The sequence below is a fragment of the Nuphar pumila genome, chromosome 13 (genome assembly GCF_984573655.1).
Source record: "Nuphar pumila chromosome 13, dmNupPumi1.hap1.1, whole genome shotgun sequence".
NCBI lineage: Eukaryota > Viridiplantae > Streptophyta > Magnoliopsida > Nymphaeales > Nymphaeaceae > Nuphar > Nuphar pumila.
The window spans coordinates 82,003,416-82,027,711 of record NC_143261.1 but is presented as its reverse complement, the minus strand read 5'-3'; the positions used below and the strand labels follow the sequence as shown (position 1 = coordinate 82,027,711).

The 24,296-nt window shown below is 38.2% G+C and overlaps 1 protein-coding gene across 7 annotated transcripts in view; it reads left to right on the top strand.

Moving 5' to 3' along the window:
• LOC149818886 (UBQ, helicase-c and DEAD-like helicase domain-containing protein) overlaps window positions 1-24,296 on the top strand; it is a 257,306-nt gene that overhangs the window by 91,567 nt on the left and 141,443 nt on the right. For all 7 annotated transcript variants that reach the window (XR_016427405.1, XM_089985761.1, XM_089985760.1 and 4 more), the window contains 2 exons: window positions 18,100-18,207; window positions 18,318-18,393. Coding sequence is in view for 6 of the 7 variants with exons in the window: in XM_089985761.1 (XP_089841887.1) it covers window positions 18,100-18,207; window positions 18,318-18,393 (184 nt within the window). In the remaining variant the exon portion in view is untranslated. The remainder of the gene's footprint in view (window positions 1-18,099; window positions 18,208-18,317; window positions 18,394-24,296) is intronic.

Sequence of the window (24,296 nt, the reverse complement as noted above, 5' to 3'; positions counted from 1 at the left end):
TTAAATGCTTATAATGATAGCATTATGCCAGTTGCTACATATTAGCATGTGACTTACTTATCCCTTGGTCAAACTGTTTGATGCTTGGATCCCTTATGATTGATGTGATTGCATACAGCTCGTAATCTACGAACTGATGGCAACTAGGATTGATGTGACCGCTTGTCTTATAAGCTGCTTATATATTGTGATATAACTGTTGCTGTATGATTGCTTATGAATGACTTGTGATGTAATGGTTTATGCCTTACGATTAATTTAATTACTTGTTGATGGACTGAGCCATTTTATGATAATTATATGTTTTACGAGCATTGTTATGAGTGCTTGTCTTATTCAGTTGTTTTGTTTGGCTGACGGGTAAAGTTAGTTACCCTTCGCCTATAGAATCAACTGAATTGCCATATTTGCGCGTTCTCATGTGTCGTTTACACATGCTTTGAGGGCCTATTTGAGGATTGCAATATTCCTTGTGGCAATAACACGATGCGTAGGATTATATGCTTCTAGATGAAGTGATACGATGCATATTGCTGATATGCATGTTTGTGCCCATATTGTGGCTACCGACCCCGAGGCGGTCAATGGTTCAGAGCAGTCAATTATTGATGCATGTATCACTGAGTGGGGTGTCTGTCGAGCACTTGATCTCCAAAAGATTATCTGCGAGGGCGTGTATGATCAAGACCAGGTACCCTGCTAGAGTGGTAGATTCTCTGTGAGGATGTACACTGTCCACGAACGGGTAGCCGCAAAGGCGGTGAACTCCTGTGAGGAAGTGTATGGTCCAAGACCAGGTATACCATCTAGGGCGGAATTCCTTGTGAGATTATACATTTCCCAGACCAGGTGATCCGGCGTTGATCTTGTTGTTTGTATTAGTGGATATCGACCCCGAGAGCGGTCATTTGTGTTGATGCGTGTATCACATTGATTTTCATTGGATATGGCATTTGTTGGGGACCGACTTCCCAAAGGTTTCGCTGTGGGGGTATAACAGTGGATTCCAAACAGGCCAGAAGAAGAAAACAAGTAATATATCTACGTTCTTGACATGCATCCCTAACACGAATCCAATCCCGATCCAAGGTCATACAATTATTCCAAGATTACACTACCCCCAAATGAAAGCAGTAAAAGTAAATGGGAATCAGAAATCAAGATTTCCAACAGAAGTACAGAAAATTTCATGCGGTTATAGAAACAGACTTGAAATAAAAAATTTCAGTTTGACTGTATTCGTCAGGGAACACATGCTCTTGCTGAACATCAAAGATCAAAATACGCAGCACAGATACGACAAGAGAACCTCAAAAGGGTGAATATCAGTCACTCTGCCCTTCACTCTTTTTTTTTCATAAGCATATACTACGATTCCCAATCAATAAAACCCCAAATCGGGCTGATTTGGGAACTCGGCAGATTGGGGGTAAAAATGAATAAATCGAGAACCCCCAAATTCAGATTTCATCTTTCTTGTTCTCATCCTATGCATAATCACGATAAAGAAACCTCATGCCCTAAGTTGTAGACCTAACAGAATTCAAAAACAACCTAGATTCGAGTTATCGGTTCCAAAATAGAAATCCCCCAAACTTGGTGTTATCCATTTCAAGAAATCGGAAACCCCACGACTGGGGCTAATCCGATACCGCAGTCGAACCCCAAATCGATTTGGGCTAGGGATTTTGCAAGGTAGGGTTAGGCAGGGAAATCCCCAAATCGATTTGGGCTGGATTTGTTTCGGTTTAAGGTTAGGTACAGTAAATCCCCAAATCCTCCCCTCAATCCACTCATGGAATCGAACCCATGTTCGATTCCTCACCCGAAATCCAAGAAGCACCGTACCTTTTTTCGCTGGTTTTCCGGCGATCGGAGGTTGCAATCGCGTGGGTAGGGCCGGCTGGGGTTGCTCCTTGCTGTTGCCGTGACAGGGAGCTCGCTGGAGGTCGGCGATGGTGGATGTGGGTTGCCGCAGCTCGCCGGCGACCTCCTCCCCTCCGATGCACACCCAACTCGACAGAGAGAGAGATAGAGGGAGGAGAGAGAGACGAGGGAGGAGGGAAAACCCCTAACTCCACTCCTTTTATCGGCCCCCCTCCATGCCGAGATGGGGGGAGGTCGGTTACGCCCTGCGTAACCCCTCCTTTCTTGCTTCTGTTAGAGGCTTATCGGGCAACCCTCCCCCCTTTTAAAATGAACTCGGGTCCGGGTCCGAGCCCGTGACCCGCGATACCAAATCCAGTCTACAACTGGATCCGGGTTGCCAAACGCTAGCGGATCTTCAGTTGGATCCTTGCGGGTCCAACAGTTGTTTATATATATTTTTTTCTTATAATTAATATTAATTATTTATTTAATTTGAATTTAACATTATACATATAATTTAACCCCCATCAATATGGATCCGCAAGTTGGATCCAAGTGGATCCTCGAGTTCGCTTAATATATATACATATATCTGTATATGTATATTTCTATTTTATTACTAATATTAAAATTATTTTAATATAACGCAAATATTTAAGCATAAATACCCCTTTATGGGTCTTGGATCCGAAACTGGATCCCAGGCCCAAATCACCTTGTTATGAAATATATATTATAAATGCCTAAAAATTATGGTTATTACATAGGCTGCAGGCTGACATGTTCTTCCCTTCTCCAACTTCTTTTTCTTTTACGAAGCCACAAGCAAAGGTACGGGTTTCTCTCTTTCTCGGTTCAATAGGCAAGGGAACTTAGCATGGGTCGATGCAAATATGGTTTTGTTTTCCTTGAAGAGGTGTAATTTTGTTCATTTGCATGCGAAGCAAAAAGGGAAATAAGTGGGGTTTTGTAGACTGTTTTTCAACGTATGGCAGAATTGATTTAATTCTGTTTCCTTTTGATGTTTGGTATCATGAGATTCAGATTTTTATGGTAGGATCTGTGTATTATCGATCCAGACATGCATAGATGCTCGAACTCAACCTGTCCAGAATTGTGATGGTTCTTGATTGATATTTCGGCCTAAATAGAAAACCTGGTATTTCATTTTGCTGTGCAAGTTCTGTGGCTAACGTCCCAGCAAGAACAAGTATGTTTATTTCTTGGTTATGTTAAATTAGGTGTCTTGGTACAGAATTTTTTCTTGTTGTCACGTTTTGTTGTTTTTTTTTTTCAACATTATTTAAGCATGACCAGATCGTCAAGTAAAGACCTGAAAAATTTTCCCTGCGTGTTTGGTTGGATCAAAATGAACCTGTTTGGGTGATTGAATCAGTCTGTTTCTGTTCAAAATATGAACATACTGTTTTTTTTTTTGCATGCCCAGATTTTTTGTATATTCAGAAATTTTCGTCTATGCTCAGAGTTGCGCATGCTCAAATTTTGGTTCGTGTGCATTGTTGGGTACTTTTTATACACAAGTCTTGTATAGATTTTTTTTTGTGTGCAGTATCCTGTTAAGATCTGATTCTTTTCTTGGCTGATATTTTAATATGAGGTAAGGTTATACCATACTCAGATTCGTGGTTTGATCAGCGTTGTATAAGTATGAGTCAATTAATTGTGTATTTCATATTTCTTGGATTGGCAAATTCGTGACAGATTCTTGGACTGATATATTCAAGACATATTCTTGTATCAGTCAGAATATATATATATATATATATATATATATATATATATATATATATATATATATATATATATATATATATATATATATATATATATATATATAGGTTTTAAGTGTCGCAGTCAGTGCATTCTGAGATTTTTGGTTATGCATGATATATATAATTTCTTGTTTTAGTCTGAGTTGCATAGACACATTCAGTTATGCGATTTATCTGATTTCACTATTTTGATGGTCATGCGTTGGAAATTTAATTATAGTTTTATGTATGAAATTTGTTCTCTTAAATTTGAGTAAATTGTTTTGTTAAACAGATTAGAAATCTGATTTTGAAAGGGGTTTTGGAAAACTGAAATTTTACTATACTGTCCCAAAAGTCTGATTTCTTTTGGAACTATAAAATTTGGCCCGTCGTGGATAGTTAATTGAAGCTGGCTGAAATTGGTCGGTCTCAAAAAGTTTAGATTCCAGGCCAATATGATAAATCTGATTGTAGTTATAAAGTTTGCATTTGTTCACTAGCCATGAATATGCCTTGGTATCTTGTCTTGTGAATTGTGAATGTTAACATTGTTTTCGTCTATGGATGATTGTTATATTGTAAGATTTACAATGCTATTTAATTTATGTTGTGGTTATGTGTGGACCACAGGCCATGTAATGAAATAACACATTCAAATAAGCGTTGCAAGAATACAACCAATCAAGAAGGATACGATTGATAAGCCACACTACCAACACAAGGGTCAAAGTATTCTTGTATTGCATGAAAAATGCTCTCAAAGCATTAGAGAATGCATGGGCTGTAAAAGCTAGTTGGAGCTGCCCAATCACATCTTGTTAAATAAAAAATGTAAAAATAAAAGAAATACACAATACCCAGTTAGCCCCTAATGGGATGATGCCTATTACAAGTGAAATGACCAGAATACCCTTGATTGAGATTCTGGTTTTATATATATATATATATATATATATATGTACGTATATCTTAACACCCCCCTCAAACTCATGGTGTAACAACCGAGAGTTTGCCAAGTAGGAAGTGAAACCTAGGTGATGGGAGCACTTTAGTGAACAAATCCGCTAGTTGATACAGAAATTGAACGTAAGACAACGTGATGGTATTCTTCATAAATTCTTTACGAACGTAGTGTCAATCCATTTTAATGTGTTTGGTCCTCTCATGAAATGTATGATTGCTTGCAATGTATACAATACTCTTGTTGTCACGTCATAATCTTGAGGATTCTGCAATGTGAACTCTGAAATTCTCTAATAATTGTCTCAACTGAAAGTGCAGTAGGATCGAGGCAACGGGCACTAGAGGGGGGGTGGATAGTGCTTTTAAAAATCGTCTTCGGAATTTTGACGGATTTTGCAATTCGCAAAGCAAACACACAAAAAACACAATAATTTATCCTGGTTCTGTCTTTCCCGACCTATATCCAGTCCCCAAGCAAAACCTGTTTGAGATTTTCACTATCAATCTTGTGTAACTACAAGATCATACAGACCAAATCCGGTCCCACTTTCAGTAACACACCTACTGAAAGCAAACAACTCCTTTAAACCAAGGAGTCCTTCCTTTTACAAAAAATAAAATAACAACTTACAAAACAACCTACGAGCCCTTCTTATGAATGCAAATGAGATGCAATAGGCTTTTGAGATTGTTGGAATACTCAACTCACGAATTCACTTTCTCTCAAAGAAATTTGAGTGAAAAACTGAAGTGAAAAATATCAAGTGAGTGAGAAAATGAATATGAGTGAAAAGCAAATAGTAATTCAATGTAATTGTATTTAATTTGATTATTTTGAATGTAGAATGCACTCATATTTATAGTTGAAAGATTCCATACGTTGAGGGTATGAAAGAGTGTCAAAACAGTTCATTTTGAATGATCGAAACGTTTGAAAAATGAAAAGACACGCCTTTTAAAAGTTTTAGGAAAAACGGCAAAATTAGTCGACTGATAATTAACTATTAGTAGACTGACAGTTATCGTCGGTCGACTAATGTGTTTATCAAGCCGTTTGAAAATCTCAAGTTTTGAAACTTAGTCGACTAAAGAAAAAATTAGTCGACTGATAATATCATCAGTAGACTGAAAAACCTTTCAGTCGACTGCTGCTAAACTTTTCTGAAAATACATGTTCTGTCCGGTCGACTGATAAAATCATTAGTCGACTGCTGCTAAATTTCCAGAAAACAGACATTCTGTTCGGTCGACTGATAAAACCTTCGGTCGACTAATTTGACAAAAATGACATTTTGTTTAGAAAATTTGGCGCGAAAGGATTAGTCGATTGGTGAGTCTATTGGTCGACTAATAAAGACGAAAAATTAAATAAAGAGTTTTTTAAAAAGATTTTCATGAAGTGTTCTTTTAGAAAAGTTTTTCTAAAGACTTTTTAGGTGAAATACAACCGAAATATGCACTCTAAGTAAGGCTCTTACAAGAATCTAAGACTTTTAATGAATTTAACATTTACACACTAGTCTTCAAACATTCTTTATCGAATTCTTCAATGATTGTCATCTTTCTTCATTGCCTTAGCTGAAATGCAGTTGATTCACTTGTTTATCATCAAAACCTTGTACTTGAAGTATCATGTACGACTTCATTGTCGTAACATCAACCATACTAACTCAGATGTGGTTGTTGCCATGGCACGGTATTCTGCTTCAATGAAAGAGGAGGACACCTTCTGCTCCTTGCATCGCCATGCAATTAGAGAATCACCTATAAAAGCACATGAACCAGTAGTTGAGCGTCTATCATTCACATACCTCCCTAGTCAGAATCAGAATATGCAATAACTTCTAACGAGGAAAAGGATGAAAGAAATAATCCATAATTAATAGAATTTTAATATATCTAATAATTTTGATTACATCACTCATATGAACTGTAGTGAAAGCATGCTGAAATTGACTGACAAAATGAATAGCATGAGAAATATCAGGACGAGTAATAGAAAGAAACGACAAAGCTCTAATCATTTGTCTATATAGAGTTTGATCCTTTGGAGGTTCCTCTATCATCTTTCTTTATTTTCGCATTTATGACCTCTAGAGTATCAACTCGTTTTTCATTTGGGTCCTGACCGTTCTATGATTTCTGCTGCATACTTAGTTTGCGACGAAAAATAACCACGAGGTGAGTAAACCACTTCTATTCCAAGGAAATATCGTAAAAAATCAAGATCTATCATATCAAAGTTGTCTTTGAGCACATCTTTGATATGATTAACTCCCTGTTTGTCACCTCCTATGATAATCATATCGTCAACGTAAAGAATTAATATTATCATTCCTGCATTAAAAGACTTAACAAACAATGCAGTATCAATATAACAAGATTTAAAAGTGAAGTTGTGTCATCACACTACTGAACCTATCATACCAAGCCTTAGGAACTTGTTTTAAATCATACAATGCTTTTCGTAACTGAAGGATTTTTCCATGTGCTAGACTTAAACTTGGTGGAGGATTCATGTAAACTTCCTCATTGAGATTACCATTCAAAAAAATATTTTTTACATCTATTTGAAAGATTGACCATTTTTTAATTGATTCTATAGAAATAAAGGTTCTAACAGTGGTCATTCGAGTGACTGGAGCAAATGTTTCGTCTTAGTCTATCCCATATTCTTGACTGTATCTCTTGGCTAGTAGCCTAGCTTTATATATTTCTAATGTCTCATCCCATTTAGTTTTTATCTTGTAGACTCATCTACATCCTATAGTCTTCCTTCCTTTAGGTAATGTTTGAATTTTTCAAGTTTTGCTTTTTCTAAAGCTTCTAATTCATCATTCATTGCCTTAATCCATTCTTGATGATTTTTAGCATCATGGTAGGATGTTGGTTCTATATATGAGTGTATAGCCATTAGACACAATCTATACCTAGGTTCAAAGTAATCATATGATACAAATCTACTTGGAGCCTTTGAAATTCTCATGAATTTTCTAATATTAGGAGAATCTATATCTTGATTTTGGGAATATCTTTATAAAGCACATGGTGGATGGTATTCAGTATATCGAGTATAGGTTTGAATTTCATTATGAGATAGGTATATACCATCAAGGCTCTCATTCACATTCCCATGTGCATCATGAGCATTCTCGTTGTCACTCTCATGCACATCATGGATGTTTTCACATCTTTCATGTTCATTGACAAGGTCGAAAAAAAATGAATAGTCACAATTCTCTTGGATTTTTTCTTTACCAAACCCATTTTCGTTTTCAAGAAAAGTAACATTTCTTGAAGCATATAATTTGTTCCTTTTAGTATCATAATATCTATATCCCTTTTGATTTTCGGCATAACCTAAAAAAATACAAGGAATTGACGTTTTTATTGGTAAGGTCAAAACATTTACATCCAAATACTCTCAACCTTTTATAATCGGGAGATGTTTTAAATAATTTTTCAATAGGAGAAATGCTTTTAATGTTTTTTGAAGGTATTTTATTTATCAAATAAACCACCGTAAGAGCGGCTTCGGCCCAAAATATTTTTAGAATATTTCTTGATATAAGAAGTATTCTAGTGGTCCCAACAGTATGTCTATGCTTCCTTTCGACTAGTCCATTTTGTTGAGGAGTATAAGGACAAGATTTTTAATGGATAATCCCATGTAAGTCAAGATAAATTTTGAACTCTTTTGACACAAATTCTCTCCTGGAATCAGTTCTAAAGATTTGAATATTGGTTCTTAATTGAGTCTTTGTATAACAATGATTTTTTTAAAACAATCAAATACTTCGGATTTGTATTTGAGAAAAAAAAATCCAAGAGTGACTGCTATAATCATCCACAAACACAACATAATAAGATACTATTTTGAAAACAACCAGAGCCGGTCCCCATACATTTGAATATACCAACTCAAATGGATTTTTAGATATAAAATGTCTTGTCCCAAAGGGTAAAGATTTCATTTTACCAAAGATGCAATCTTCACAAACAAAATCTCTTTCTTTATAACTTGTAAGAAATGTAACAAGTATAATTTGGATATACTAGGATGTCCTAGTCTTCTGTGCCAATTTTTTATATCTTTCTTTTACACAAAATTACAAAAGATATGTTTTGATAACTCAAGATTGTCTATAACATAGATATCTCCTCTTCTATGGCCTCGCCCAATCGACTTCTCAGACTAGAGATCTTGTATTAAATAATCATTAGACGAAAACAAAACTTTATATCCATGATCCACAATTTGAGAAACAGATAAAAGGTTTAAATTCAATTTTGGTACTACTCTAATATTTGATATAAATAAGGTTTGCTGTTTTTGAAAAACCCCAAAACTTTTAATTTTTAAGGAAGTTTCATAGGCGGTTGAAACATAAGAGTTATTTGGGTTAATATGACATTCAGATAATTTGGAGTCATATGGAAGGAGGCACCAGAGTCAGGGATACATGAAGTCTTACCAGGGTCACCACTTGTGGATACGGCCGCCCTCGAGAAGGAAGAAGCTTGATTTTTGAACATTGGTTGTAGTGCTTTTATCAGTTGTGCCAAAGATAATGAGCAGATGCACGTGGAGTCATCTACACCATTTTTTTCAAGCGATGGTCCCACCAAAACAAACCTTTTATCATCTCTTTGATCTTCTTTTCTTCTTTTGGAGCAAAAAGGCTTGATGTGTCCACGTTCATAGCAATGGTAACATATGATTTTGTCACCCTTTTTGTTTTCATGATCACTTTTATCACTTTTACTTCTTCTATAGTCATTAAATTTTTTTTCATTCTAATTTTTACAAAGTGAGGAGGTTTATAATTCCTAATATCATTTTTGAGCTTTGACATAGCAAGCACAAATTCTTCATCATTTGAGGCGGATTGTTTTTTCAACCTATTTTCTTCCATAGTTAACTATTCAAGAGTTTCAACTATGGTAGGTACACCTCCTCTATGAAGGAGAGCCGACTTGATCCCTTTAAATTCGGGTCTAAGCCCATTAACAAATTGGTAAAAGTGCTCCATTATAATTTGTTTTTCACTGAGTTCTACATCTTAAGGTCTATGCCATTTTGGCTCTAGAAGAGCTAATTCATCCAAATAAGAGAGAGGGCATTGTAATATTCCCTAATGCTCATCTCTCCTTAGGTCATAGTTCTCACTTTATTTTGCACATTGCATATGTAAGTAATATCCTTAAGACTATACATATCTTTAAGATATTTTCATGCGTCACTAGCGAATTCAAATTTCGCTAAGCTAGAGCACTTGTTGTTGTCAATACTATTGATGAGCTATCCAATTATCTTGGAATATCCCATCCTCCACTATTTCCTTTTTTTCTCATATTCGGTGACGACCCTAGACATCTCTTCTCCTTGAAGAGCCACTTTCTTTCAATTTTCAATTTTGGTAAATATAAGTTTGGGCTCTCTTTTGGTACCATAAACCAAACCCCATTGACTCTTTTCTCATATTTTGGGTTTCACTATGGATGCCCACTTCACATAGTTAGTATCATTGAGTCGCACGGGAATGGAGATGATCACTTCTCTTTCATTCTCCATGTTTTACAAAAATAAAAGAGAGAGAAAGAGTGAAAGAAAGATAATACTAGATTTGTTGAGGAGCTCTTCGATAATACGCTTCCCGATGCAACGATCCTACGAACCAATGCTCCACCAAGCTCACGATGCTCCTCTTGGCCTTTCTGAATGAATAACACCTCAAGATCACCAAAGTTCTGATACCATGTAATGAAATAGCACAAATACAAATAAACATCACTTATGGACTTGCAAGAACATGACCAATCAAGAAGAATACTTGATTAAAAGCCACACTACCCACACGAGGGTCAAAGTATTCTTGTATTGCTTGAAAAATGCTCTCAAAGCATTAGAGAATACATGGGTTGTAAAGCCCTATTTATAATACAAGGGGGCAACAAGGGGGCAGCCCAACTAGCTATTGGGCTGCTCCCAACGATCACACAACTCCAACAACTAGTTGGAGCTGCCCTATCACATCTTGTCAAATAAAAAAGTTTAAAGTAAAAGAAATACACAATACACAGTCAACCCCTAATGGGGTGATGCCTATTACAAGTAAAATAATCGGAATACCCTTGATGGGTATTCCAGTTTACATACATATATATTAATATATACATATTGTAAAACCCGATAATGCTTAAAAAAAAATTGAATCCAGTTTGGATCCGAACCGGATCCATATACACCGCCCCCGTGTTTCTATTTAAATGCAAGGGGGTTCCCATTTCACGCAAGGGAAAACCCTCCGTCCCCCGCTCTCTCCCATCTCTCTCTCCCCCTCGACCCTTCCGACTCTTTCACTCTCTCCCTCGCCCTTCACCGGAGCCAGACCCCCCCTGCGTTCGCCAGGACCTCCAGCCCCCCGCTGGAGCCGCACGACCTCAGGTGCGTGCCTCTCTCTCTCTCTCTCTTAGGTTCGGCCGGTAGGATGGCGTTGTGCCTCCTGCCGTCGCCTGTTGTTTCCTGCCAACAAGCAGGGAGGCGACGACCCCTGCCTTTTTCTTTTTCGGCCAGAGGGCAGGGGCACCGCCCCTACCTTCCTGAGGGGAGACACCGCTACCTCCTTTTCTTTTCCAGCCGGCAGGCAGTTTTGTGCTTATGCTTTAATATATATGTATTCTATATATATATATATATATATATATATATATATATATATAGAGAGAGAGAGAGAGAGAGAGAGAGAGAGAATACACACTTTTGTGTACTTTATAAAGTGCACATATATATGTATTCTATATATATATAACTTTATAAAGCACACAATTATGTGTACTTTTGCCTACTTTTACGCTTGCATGGATTTAAAGGCGCAGATTTGCGCATCCTCGCCAAGTCTCTATTTTTAAAAGGATTTCACATGCGAGATTGAAAGCTTGTATTATTCGGTCTTAAAAAAAACAAGTATTTGGTGTTTGCGTATTCGCAATTGAGTTTTTCCCTCGTACCTGCGTAACAAAACAACATCAACTATGTAGTCCTAGGTGGTACGTACGTTCGGTCCTTCTTTTTGGTATTCGAAATGACTTGGATATTCTACGGTGTAAAGCATGGAACATTGAAATTTATAAATAAAGTTGAGGTTTCTTTCTTAAAAACCGATATCTTTATCATCATAGTGGTACTATCAGACATGCACGTCATTTTAGTACTACGATGATTTAACTAGAGGTTTATGGTAACCTTATAGCGTGAAAATGCACGATTATTTAAAGAAAATCATATAAATGGTGATGATCACTTTCACAAGCAAGATGCTCGATTTGGTTTAAAATGCTAAAGCATGGAGAATAGGTCGTCAGTTAAAATAGAACATGAAATACCCATTCGTTTTTTTTGGTTCCGTCAAAAGAGAGGATGGGATATAACAAAAACTCCGATGGACAAATTGTTAACAACTGTGCTCTTCGAATAGCAATGACTCGGTGTCCCCGGTCATCAGAGTTAGCTGATTGAGCTACCAAAAGTTATCTTAGGTGGTAGATCCCAATGACTTCTACAGAAGTTCGGATTCATCCGCTTGAACAAGTGGCTTTTAGGGAATTCTCTCTCGGTCATTGGTCGTTTCCTTAGGAACAGACTCAAATAGTTATTCGAGGTATCAAAATACATAGAATAACAAACCCTAGGCAGTCTCAGTTGTTTCTATGTTTTTCCTTTGCGTACCCTAAGGACAGGTAATTATCAAAACAAGATTATCATGTTTATTTTGCTTATTTTGAACTGCACATCACAAAAAGAACAACGTATATGTTAGTCTTGTTCTGAATTTTGATATCTATGTACCTACCCGATTTTTATAACTCTGACTCGTTTTATGGGGTACAGGTGATGATTAGGTCGGTACGGCAGGCGATGATGCGATGACGTGATGATATCAAGATCTCACTTTTTCTCTGACATTTCGTTCTTGAGCACATTTTGAAATTTTGCATAAGGGTTTCTTTTGAAATCTCTCTTTTATATAAACTTTAATTATCAAAAACCTTGTTTTGAATTTATGTGGTTTCAATGCTTATATGAAGATACAAATCTTTTGTGTAAAGGAAAGTTCTCCTATAATGTGCTCAAGGTCTGTTGACTTGTCATTTCAAACACCATTTTTCGTTGAACTGCTATTTTAAAACTCTAAAAAAAGATTGATTGCCAAGCATTTAAATTTCTCCTAAAAGATTACACGTTTGGGATTTTGGGGCGTTACAGTTTACATTAGCACTCCCCCTCAAACGTACAGTGTGTAATAACAAAAAAAAAGTTTTGGTTTGGGCCGGATCCGGACCCGACCCGGGCCACCGCCCCTCGCTGTCATTAAAAGACAACGAGGCAGTTGGGAGGAGGGTTACGAACCCCCCCTCACCACCTCTCGCTCTCTGTTCTCTCTCTCTCACCCTCTCGTCCCCGACTCTCTCCCTCACCGACCCTCTCGTCTCCCTCGGTGTCTCCTACTCTCTCTCTCGCTCATCCACCGTCACCGACGCCGGCAACTCTCGATAGCCCGCCGCCACCGACATCATCACCCTCTTCCTGCCTGCGTGTTTCCCTCCGGCGACCACCAGGTACGCCTTTCTCTCCCTTTTCTCTTCCGTTTCGCCGCCTCTCCTCCCTCGTTTCTCCTCTTCCCCCTGTCATCGACAGATGGGGGCAAAGCCCTTCTTGTCGGTTGTTTACGACGGGGAAGGGTCGTGCGACAGGGGTTTTAACCCCACCTGTCGCCGACAGGTCGACAGGTGTAAAACCCCTGCCGCCTGTGAGGAGGGTTTCGGTAGGGGGTTTTGGGGCCCCTGCCTGCCCTTTTGACTTTACCAAGGAGGGTCGAGACGCCTCCTTGCCTCCTGTTCCTCTAAGGAACCGACATGGACCTTTGGTCCCTGTCTTGTATCTTGTTAAGCAAATCGACAGGGGCCTTTGGCCCCTGCCTCCTCTCTCAAAGGTCGTAGGGGGGCTATTGACCCCTGCGTCTTTCTCTCGTTGCTCATTTTACTGGCAGGGGCCATCGGCCTCTACCCTTTTTTTGTTGTTGTTGATGCTATTCTAGCAGGGGCCATCGGCCCCTGCCCTTTTTTGGACTTTTCCAGCAGGGGCCAATGGTCCCCTGCTTTTCTTTTTCTTTTAAGATTTCCAACAGGGGCCGAAGGCCCCTGTCTCTTTTTAAAAATAACCAGCGGGGGCCGATGGCCCCTGCACCTGTTCCTTAGCAGCAAGGGTCATTTGGCCCTGCCCCATCCTTTTTTCGAGTCAATTGGGACGGTTGGCCCAACCCTATCTATCTGAGAAGTCGAGTCTTCTCCTTGCTTTTGCTTTTATTTGGGTTGCATGTTAATATCGCATAATTGCAGCTACGACGGATCCCACTCACGCTCCGCGACCTGAGCCGTCAATCGTGTACATCCGCAGACGCCAGAGAGCTCGTAACTCTCCAAGGTAGGGGAAGATTGCACGGAAGACTTGTATAATTGAATTGAGTTCAATTAAACTAAAAACGATCATTAAATGAATATATATATACAAATATATATTTATACGAGTATGCACTTCACTCAAGGATGCGGTTCCGCAATCCTTGCCCTTTACCTTCTATCAGTTTACTTGCCGTCACGCATCGCGTCGAGGTTTAGCGTTGCACTTCTGCTTACAGCCTTTACCTTACGTTGCGCTCTGCGCCTAGGCTATTTGCTTTTGCATATGTGTTGGTATTGCCTTGCTATTTGCAGATAACGTGCAGGTTCTTAAAGGCATCCTCGTGGTGGATGCAAGGGGCATTTATTACCCTCTTTCTTGTGACGAGAGTTGAGTTGGGAGCTAGCGTTACATCCTCGTCTAAGGAGAGGGATACCTTGCAAGGATCCTGACTCTTCGAGTATGTAGTCCTGCAGACGAGTTCGGGTTCGAGCGAGCTACTTAGTAGGGGTTCTGCTGAGAAACCTGTATCCCGTCTATCAAGGCCGGTATCGAGTCATGCGAGGCATGTAGATACCCCGATAGCAGATGAGGTTCTGAAAAATCGCATGCATAATGTTGGCACAAGGTACTGCTGTTTCAAAAGATAAAGTAAAGTTGATAAACTTTACATTTTTGTGAAACACTCCTGTTGAGGCTTCTATTGAGGAGCTATACCCCCTTTATCCTAGAGTACTTGTAGTCGTGCACGATACGTCTAGTACTGCGATGATCGGATGAGACGATCGTGCGACCTCGAACAGTGCTAAATGCACAATGCTGTAATCACATAAATGGCCTCACATTCGCCTTCATAGGCAAGATGCTCGAGTGGTTTAAAGACCACAACATAGAATGAGTCGTTAGTTAAGCAACCCCTAACGTACCTATTCGCTTCTATGTGTCTGTCAAGGGAGAGGACAGAGCAGTACAAACTCTAATGGACAGGTTGTTAACAACTACCCTACGGGCAACGATCCGGCCTCCCCAGTCATTGGAGTTAGGGGAAAGGGGCTACATTAGTTAGCTCAACACTTCTGCAGAAGTTGGATGCATCTGTGGCACTGTCTCCTTTGGGGAATCCTCTCTCGGCTAAACATAGAATAACAGACGCCCGAACTAGTCTCAGTTGTTTCTACGTTTTGCCTGCGCGTACCCGCGGGCCAGTAATTATCGAAACATAAAGTTTGTTCACAATGGTCGTTGGGTCATGAGATTCGCTTGCACTACTGATTCACTTGCACTATTGACTCGCTTGCATTATAGACTCGCTTGCACTACGTACTCGCTTGCAATACTTATTCGCTTGTAATACTTATTCACTTGTACTACTTATTCGCTTGCACTACTTACGCGCTTGCACTATTTTACCTTGTGCATTGTTTACCTGTTTGACTGCATATTTGCTTTAAATTGCGTAACCTGCTGAATTAAATGTACATAATTCAGTTTCCTGCAGTCTCTATTGTGCACCTACTAGTTTTTTCGCGAAACTAACCCATTCTATGGGTACAAGTGATGATTAGGTACACCACAAGCGATGACGCGATGGCAAGATGGCTCCAAGACGTTCTTCTTCCTGCTCTTAGCTCGCGTCCTGATGTTTGGGGTTTTGTAATGGATTTTCCTTGGGATATCCAAATTTTGTACTATTTGAAGAACTTCTTAAATGAAAGTGGCTTTTCCAAGTATTTGCAAGTAGCATGGGTTGTGCGTTTTGGTTCTTTTAGCTAACGCGCCCAAAGTTGTCAGTTTGTCTTTCTGAAATTAGCAAAAGAATAGTCTTCCGCTGATTTCATAAACCATCTCTTAGATAAAGAGATCTCTTTTTAGTCTCTTGTCTATTCTTCTGAAAGGTTTGCAAGTTGAAAATTTTAGGGCGTTACACAATGGGATCACCGAAAGCTTGTTCAATAAGAAATGAAACCTCGGGGAAGGCAAAGCTTTTGTGAAGTCTGCAAGCTAATATTCTGAGGTCACATACGACAACAAAATAGTTTTTTTCAAAAATTCTTTTCTAACATAATGACAATCCATCTCAATGTGTTTAGTGCCTTAATGAAAAGTATGATTTCCAGCAATGTAGGTGGTACTCTTATTATCATAGCATAATCGCAATGACTGTCACAATCATTCCCACATCTTTGAGAAGATGCCTCAACCATACAATTTCAAATGTGGTAGTTGCTATGGCTCGATATTTGGCTTCTATAAAGGATAGAGATACTTTTTGTTGCTTTATACACTTCCATGATACAAATGAATCTTCTACAAAAACACAAAAACCAGTAGTTGAGCGTCTGTTCTTAAGGTCTTCTCCCTAATCAGAATTAGAGTATGCAATTAAATTAAGAGGATTAGAAGAAGATAAAAATAATCCTTTAAAAGTAAAATTTTGAGAGTACTGAAATTGACTAGCCATATGAACTGCATGTGATATGTCTGGTCTGATAATAGTCAAATATGTTAATGCCCTAATCATCTGTCGATACGGAGTAGGATCGTCTAGTGAATTTCCATCATCAATTTTCATCTTTGAGTTTATTACTTCGGGTGTGTCCACTCTTTTATCGATAGTGATTCCAAACCAGTCAATAATTTTAATAGTAAATTTGGACTGAGATAATAAGTATCCTCTAGAAAAATATGCAACCTCAATCCCTAAGAAAAACCTGAGAAAACCAAGGTCAGTTATCTCAAAATTTTGTTTAAGAATAAATTTAATTTGGTCTACTTCCTGCTTATCTTCTCCAGTTCTGATCATATTATCAACATAAAGCAATAGGATAATACCTGTAGTGGAATTCTTAACAAAGCAGTGTCAAATATATCCAAGTTTGATCATAACAGAAGTAAAGCGATCATACCAAGTTTGATTTGACTCTTATAATAAATCTTTGAGAGCATGAGAAGCAGTCACACTGGGCTTATGAGAAGGCCAAAAATTGTTTACACGTTCATTGTGCAAGCTTTTAAATATTTGCCTTTTTTTGTTTCATACTTTCAGTTTCTTGTAATTGCAGCCTAGAGTCCTAGACAGCCCTAAAGGAGTATCCCAGCATAGGCGCATCTCTGGGTAATCATTTGGAGTTGATAAGGGGTAAACATATTTGAAAGCATAGTGCTAGTTTTTGTAAGATGATGAGTTTTTGGATTATCACCAAACGAAGCTTCAAGTAGCTTCAACCAAAATACCGAAAAAGATTATTCACAAGAACCACAAAGGTTCATACACTGTACCCGAAAAAGGGTATACAAAAACAGGAGAAAAAAATATCTTTGTTTGAATGGGAAAACACCCCTTGAATTCATACATTGTAAGAGGGGGAAGACCCCTTATTTATAACACATTTAGAGACAGGGAAGGGCGAGTTGTTGGGCTCCCAACGGCTCTATTTAGAGCTGTTGGGAGCTCAATGACTCTTTCACTTTTTGACTAGTCAACTTTTGACTTAGTAAAAAAGGCTAAAAATGTAAAAAATAAAAAAGAAAAAATCCTATTCTAGTTAGACTAAAAAGAAAGGAACATTTCCTAGTTAGACTAGGATATTACATATTATATAACAGTTTTTACATGGATCTGATGGTTTGGCTGGAAAAGCGTGTTATATTAAAAAAACAAAGCATGTGGGAAAAACATTCAGTAAATCCATCTCTGAAACTCTCAACTAAATGAACCCATAACAGAGGGGTGAAGCGCTTAAATGGATGTCTTTTAAGGTCTAACAGTTTTCAGTTTGGGTAACCCTGTGAGTGCTTTTAGATATGTGCATATGTTTCTTGGTGAGAAGCATTTAGTGAGTCTCTTTTCAGATGTCTGCCAGTGCCTCTATGCAAAAGTTCTGTGGAAACTCTATATGTACTTTAATTAGTCCGAGCACAGAAATTAGACAGTTCCAATTTATTTGTCTCTTAAGAATTCATTTATCATTATATTTGAAGAATTAACTAATCTATAGAACCACTATGGCTAATTTTGTGTATTTCCTTCAGCCCAATTATGGAGGCTGCTTGCATCTTTGCAGAAATGGTTCAGCATGGACTCAGATGCATTGCTTTCTGCAAGACACGTAAACTTAGTGAGCTTGTTCTCTGTTACTCGTAAGTGACAAGTGTCATAGTATCTGTCTGTGCAGGGTAATTTTTCTATTTTCTTATTGCATGGTCATTTTACTGTAGATTTTTAAACTTTTCATGTTTCTAATATGTAGACTTGAGATTCTTCAGGAGATTGCACCAGATCTTGTTGATTCTGTCTGTGCTTACCGTGGTGGATACATTGCTCAGGTTTTTCCTTTTATTAATTAATTGTATCTTCTTATTCTATTGGAAATACTATGTTGCCTTTTATTATATGTTACTTGGACACTGACACAGGTGTGGGTGTTGGACACGGTGTGTTTTGAAATACTAGATAAATGGACATCGCTATATATATATATATATATATATATATATATATATATATATATATATATATATATATATATATATGTGTGTGTGTGTGTGTGTGGAGAGAGAGAAGTAATTAAATAAAAATAAAAAAACTATTTCAAAAAAAATAAGAATAAAGCATCTTCAGTTCTCTCTTATACATGGCACTACACAATTCATAAAAATTAAAAATTGTGAAAAAAGAGAGCTAGTTCTTAGATGGGACTGATCTGGGCTCGACTATGGTAAAAACAAATGTATTTTTACCAACTAGCTTTACCCCATTACAAGAGAGAGAGAGAGAGAGAGAGAGAGAGAGAGAGAGCATAACGATCCCAACTCGTACCCATTAAAAAGTGACGATTTACTTTTTTTAAAATTGCAAAAACACTCCCAGAGACCCAGGCATTTATAGTTATAACACATCTACAACCACAAGGGATCTTATACCCATCATCCAAACTAAACCAACTTTATTAATTAAATTCATAGAGTCCAAGAGCATGTGCAAGCAAATATAAATAAAACAAAATATGGAGTCACGCTGTTTAAAGAAAAGTCTGTCAAGTAGTCGCGTAGTCCTCGTAGCTTATCGCATAAGCATGTCCCCTTACCGAGCCTCAGAAACTGTGAAAAACACAAAAGTAGGGGTGTCAGAACCAAAGATCCTGTATATAGGTACCTCTAATGAGACAAATAACAAAAAAAAATATAAATAAGAATCTTGCAACATCTTAGAGGAATGCAATTACGACAAATTCATATTTCAAATAATCATTCAAGCAATAGAGAACAATTACTAAACAATAGGGAATATCTAGTAACCAATAGAGAACATCAATTAAGCAATAAATACATTTATCATGCATTAGGGAGCAAATATTATGTAATCACCAATACATCACAAGTAAGGTAACAAAAAAATATACATAACCAAATGCACAACAAGAATATACATGAGTTCGGTGCACATGCATGAATAAATTATATATTTTATCAGAGTTTTTTTTATATGCATGTCTCTATTATATGCACACAAACTTTAGTTCCTTTTTTTATTACTGCTGCCCACAGATTCTAAAAAATAGGTAAAAATTTTTGCGGTCAAATTAGGTCTTCAGCTGTAGCTTAACACACAATTTGTATTTTATTACTGGGTTTCACACTTAGCCCTCGACCGCTATCAGGAATCAATATCATATATCAGAACATTAAAAATCAACATCTAATGTCAGGACACTATGAAAATCAACAACCATAATGCTACTTTCTTGGTATATCAAAACAACAGCTGTGTCTACACACCACCCCCAGGCAAAGTGGCGGAATCTTCCTAAAACCGTGGCTGGGAGGTAAACCTCAATATTGGGTTCAAGGGCACAACAACGAACACAAAATTTTAGTATCCTCACGGTTCCCCAAAACTGCAAAGTTCAGGATTTTCACACTAAGGAAGGGACATCGATGAAGCATAGATTACACTGTTCTTTTTTTTTATCTTGTTATTAATTCTATTTTTTATTTTGCAAATCAACATGTAAAATTAATGACAAAGGTTCGCAAATCAGCATGCAAAGCTCATCACGAGACCACAACCCGTGACATCATGAAACAGTGCAATTAGAACAATAATATCAAGTTAGATTTTTTTCATGCATAAACAACTAAACGAGGAGCAACACATGCTCAAGGCTCACACGGCCTACGATAATCCATTTTTTATTATCGATGCATCCATATGCAAAAATCATGAATAACATGCCACTTTTGCATTCATTTCACATGCTTTACAATGCACATTCACATATTCTAATTTAGAGATATGCATATAAAATTATATTCATATGCATATGTTCACATAACCATACCAATTGCATACTTCTATTCATAAGCTTTTTCAAAGTAAACAAGTGAACAATCATGCAGCCGTGCACTTGCCAAACACAACAATTTAATGTATGCACATGCATAAGATTGCAGCCTCTCTATATTACTTTGATTCAACATAATATATCAAGTATAGGCATGTGAAAAGTTTAAGGCTAGTCTAATACAAGAAAACAATTATGGAGATTAACATGCTGAATAAATCTTTCATTTCAGATTCAATCAAACACAGAATATAGAGAACTGAAATTCTTGATGTACTGTTTTGGCCTTTGTCTAAGTACAAACTGAGATAACTGTCTGAAAAATTTTCACCAAAGTGCAACTGATTTGTCATAAACAAAAATCTTTTTTTTAACTGCACCCAGCCAACCTAGTCGGCTGGGGCTCGGCTCCAGCCCAACCAAACTCAGTCAACTGGTCTGGCAGCCCCTACACATGCACAGAGGCCCTGTGTACAAGTTACCATGGCCTGGTAGGCCAGCCAAATCCAATCCAGCTGGACTGCCAGTCAGCCCAACATAACATGAAAAAAAACTTTCTGACTGCAACAGTCCTGTCGAGTGGCTGGACTGGGCCTGGCAGGGCCAAAGCCTCCCCAGCTGCAGCACACGCACACATGATACACAAATTATGTATATATATTTTTTTCAGTTTACTTTTTTTTTTCTCTTTTTAAATATCATACCCAGCCAACAAATGGCTGGGCTAACACGATAGGCCAAGGCCTAACAGGCCAGCCGAACTCAGTTCGGCTGGGCTGCCAGCCGGCCCAAGGTATAAAAATAAATACCCAGCCGACTGGCAGTCGGCTGGGGTTTTCAAAACCCTGCACTACCCTGCACAGGCCGAACCTGTGCAGGTCTGCCAGGGCATGACAGGCGAACCTGTGCAGGTCTGCCAGGGCATGACAGGCCAGCCGAGTATGACTCGGCTGGGCTGCCAGCCAGCCCAATAATAATGCAAAGACATGAGCAGAAACTTTCAATGTACAGGAAATAAACCTGAATATGCATACATAACAATTTCATGTGGCCAATAATCATCTAAATTCAGGCTTTATGCTCAAATATGCATACGAATACCTATTCCCAGTCATACATTAGCAGATTTTCATTTTTGTGAGCATATGTAAACAAATAATCTTGCAATTATGCATGCATATATTGATTTTACAATCAGCTTTCACGTAACCCCATTACCCAATCATCTGCCATGAACTATGCCATTAAACATACTGTCCTAACATGGTAAAATTTCTGTTTTAGCATAGGAACAGTCATAAACAGACAATACGCATAAAAAGATGCAACTATATGCAGATCACAATACATTTTTTTTCAACATTAGAACCTATGTCACATGGTTGCGGGGGCGGGGGCGGGGGTGCGACACTTTCAAAAAACTTGGGTGCGGGGGTGTGGCAAAAAAATTTATATATATATATATATATATATATATATATATATATATATATATATATATATATATATATATATATATATATATATATATAATTTGTGCAGGGGAGGGGTCAACCTGATGAGTTGTGGAGCCTAATTCAGAGTTTTTGTTCTTGCAGAAAGGGGGGTTCGGGGGCTCCCCCCGGCGCGGGTCAGGGGGGGCCACCCCTGGCGGGGGGTCTCTGGGGGGCAGCGCCCCCAAGAACAAAAGTTTTTTTTTAATAAAAAATTTGGACAATTTTTTTTTAATAAAAAAGTTGGACACAAATGACCCTGGGTGCGGTCAACGCACCCAGGGTCGGGTTGACCGCACTCGACGCGGGTGCGACACCCTGCTAGCCGAATCCCTGTGACATAGATTAGAACCCTAGATCTATGACACATTATATATATATATATACTTCCACGTATATTTTTATTCCAAAATAAATTTTGAAAAGAAGAAAATACATTAATTTCAACCATGAATCTTAGAGTAAATATTCATATTTACTCTTTTTTCATGGGGTTTCACTAAAATCTTGTATGGAATTCAAATCCATGCTCTTTTTCTCCGAAACAAGATAAAGACCCGTACCTTAACCTTAGATTGAAAGAAAACTAAGAAATCGTCGAATGGCTAGAGGCAAAGAGAGCTCCTACTATGCTCTACTTCTTCCTTCCCTTCTCTTTCTCTATTTTTCCTTCTCTTTTAATCTCCTCTTTTTCCTTCTCTTTCTCTCTCTCTTTTTTTTATCGTTTTATAGGCCACAAGGGGGGTGATGCCCCCTCCCCCCCCCCCCCCCTCCAGCCCCTTCTAGATGGTCTGGAGAGAGAGAGCGCTCTCCCCTTTTGGGACTCTTACTTTCTCACTTTCCAAAAATTTTAAATTTCTTTGTTGACTTTTCAAAGTTTCTATTTTTAAAAATTCTTTCTTGTTATTGGAACTCTTTTAATCTCTTATCTCTCAACCATTTAAGGACTCTCTTAAGGAGTCTAATTAGTTAACTAAAACTAAATTTCAGAATTAAATAAAATTAATTAATTAATTATTATTTATTAATAATTAAATATCTAGAAACTTTCAGAGGGTACCTTATCCCTCTAGGAGTCCTTTTAACTCTAAATAACCTCAATTTAAATATAAAAAGTAAATTTAAAGTTGGATTTTTGTGGGGCATGGGTTTTGGATCCATATTCAAAATCCAATTGGGTCCTGGGCTAGATCAAATCTAGATTAATATGGGTCTTGGATAGAGTCCAGATCCAAATTAATCTGGATCATAAGCATTGGATCACATCTGATCCAAATCCGGACTCGACCCGTCGAGGAGGTAATGAGATTTTCGGGCCAACCATAGCCCGAATTCAGAAAAGTAAAATATCATTACACTCAGAATTTTAATACGCATCCAACGATATATAACTTGAATTTCGCCTCTGAAATTCATCCAAAAATAACTTAAATTTCGCTTGAATTTAAAGGTTGAAAATAAAACTGTTTCTCAAGTTTTAAGTGGCTCGTATAGGCCTTGACGATGAGACCTGGGCCATGCCTAGACTCTAAAGCTTCGGCCTAAAATCGAGAATCTACCGATTTTTCCTTTGTACCTAGCTAAATTTTCAAAAAAAATCTTAAAATGACAAAGTGTGAAAATACACGATATTACATCCCTACCCCCTTAAAAGAATTTCGTCCACGAAATTAAAACCTGCTAAATAGGTATGGGTAGTGTTGACACATATCCGCCTCAGGCTCTCAAGTGCACTCGTCCGGTCCGTTATGCTGCTAGTACACCTTCACGAACGAGATCGTCCTACTACGAAGCGTCCTCTTGTGGTGATCCACAATCTCAACTAGCCTCTCCTCTGTCGTCAAGTCAGGCTGCACCTCGATCGCCTCATAGTGAATCACATGTGAGGGATCAGGTACGTATTTTCTCAACATCGAGACATGAAAAACATCATGGATCTGCGAAAACTGCAGAGAAAGTGCCACACGATACACAGTCTCCCTAACTCGCTCAAGGATCTCAAAGGGTCCCACGTACCAAGGACTCAACTTTCCCTTCTTCCCGAATTGGAAGACACTCTTCATAGGAGAGATTCATACGAACACGTGATCGCTCACATCGAAATTGAGGTCCCTACGCCGCTGATCGACATAACTCTTCTTTCTACTCTGTGTTGCGACCAACCTTTGACTGATCAAACACACCTGGTCCGCGTAATGTTGGATGATCTCTGGAGACTCCACTGCTCTCACTCCAACCTCATCCCAGAACACGAGAGATCTACATGGTCTGCCATACAGAGCTTCGTACGAGGCCATACCAATACTGGCATGAAAGCTATTGTTGTATAAGAACTCTGTAAGCTTTACATACTTGTTCCAGTCTCCTGCCCAATCCAAAGCGCACACTCTCA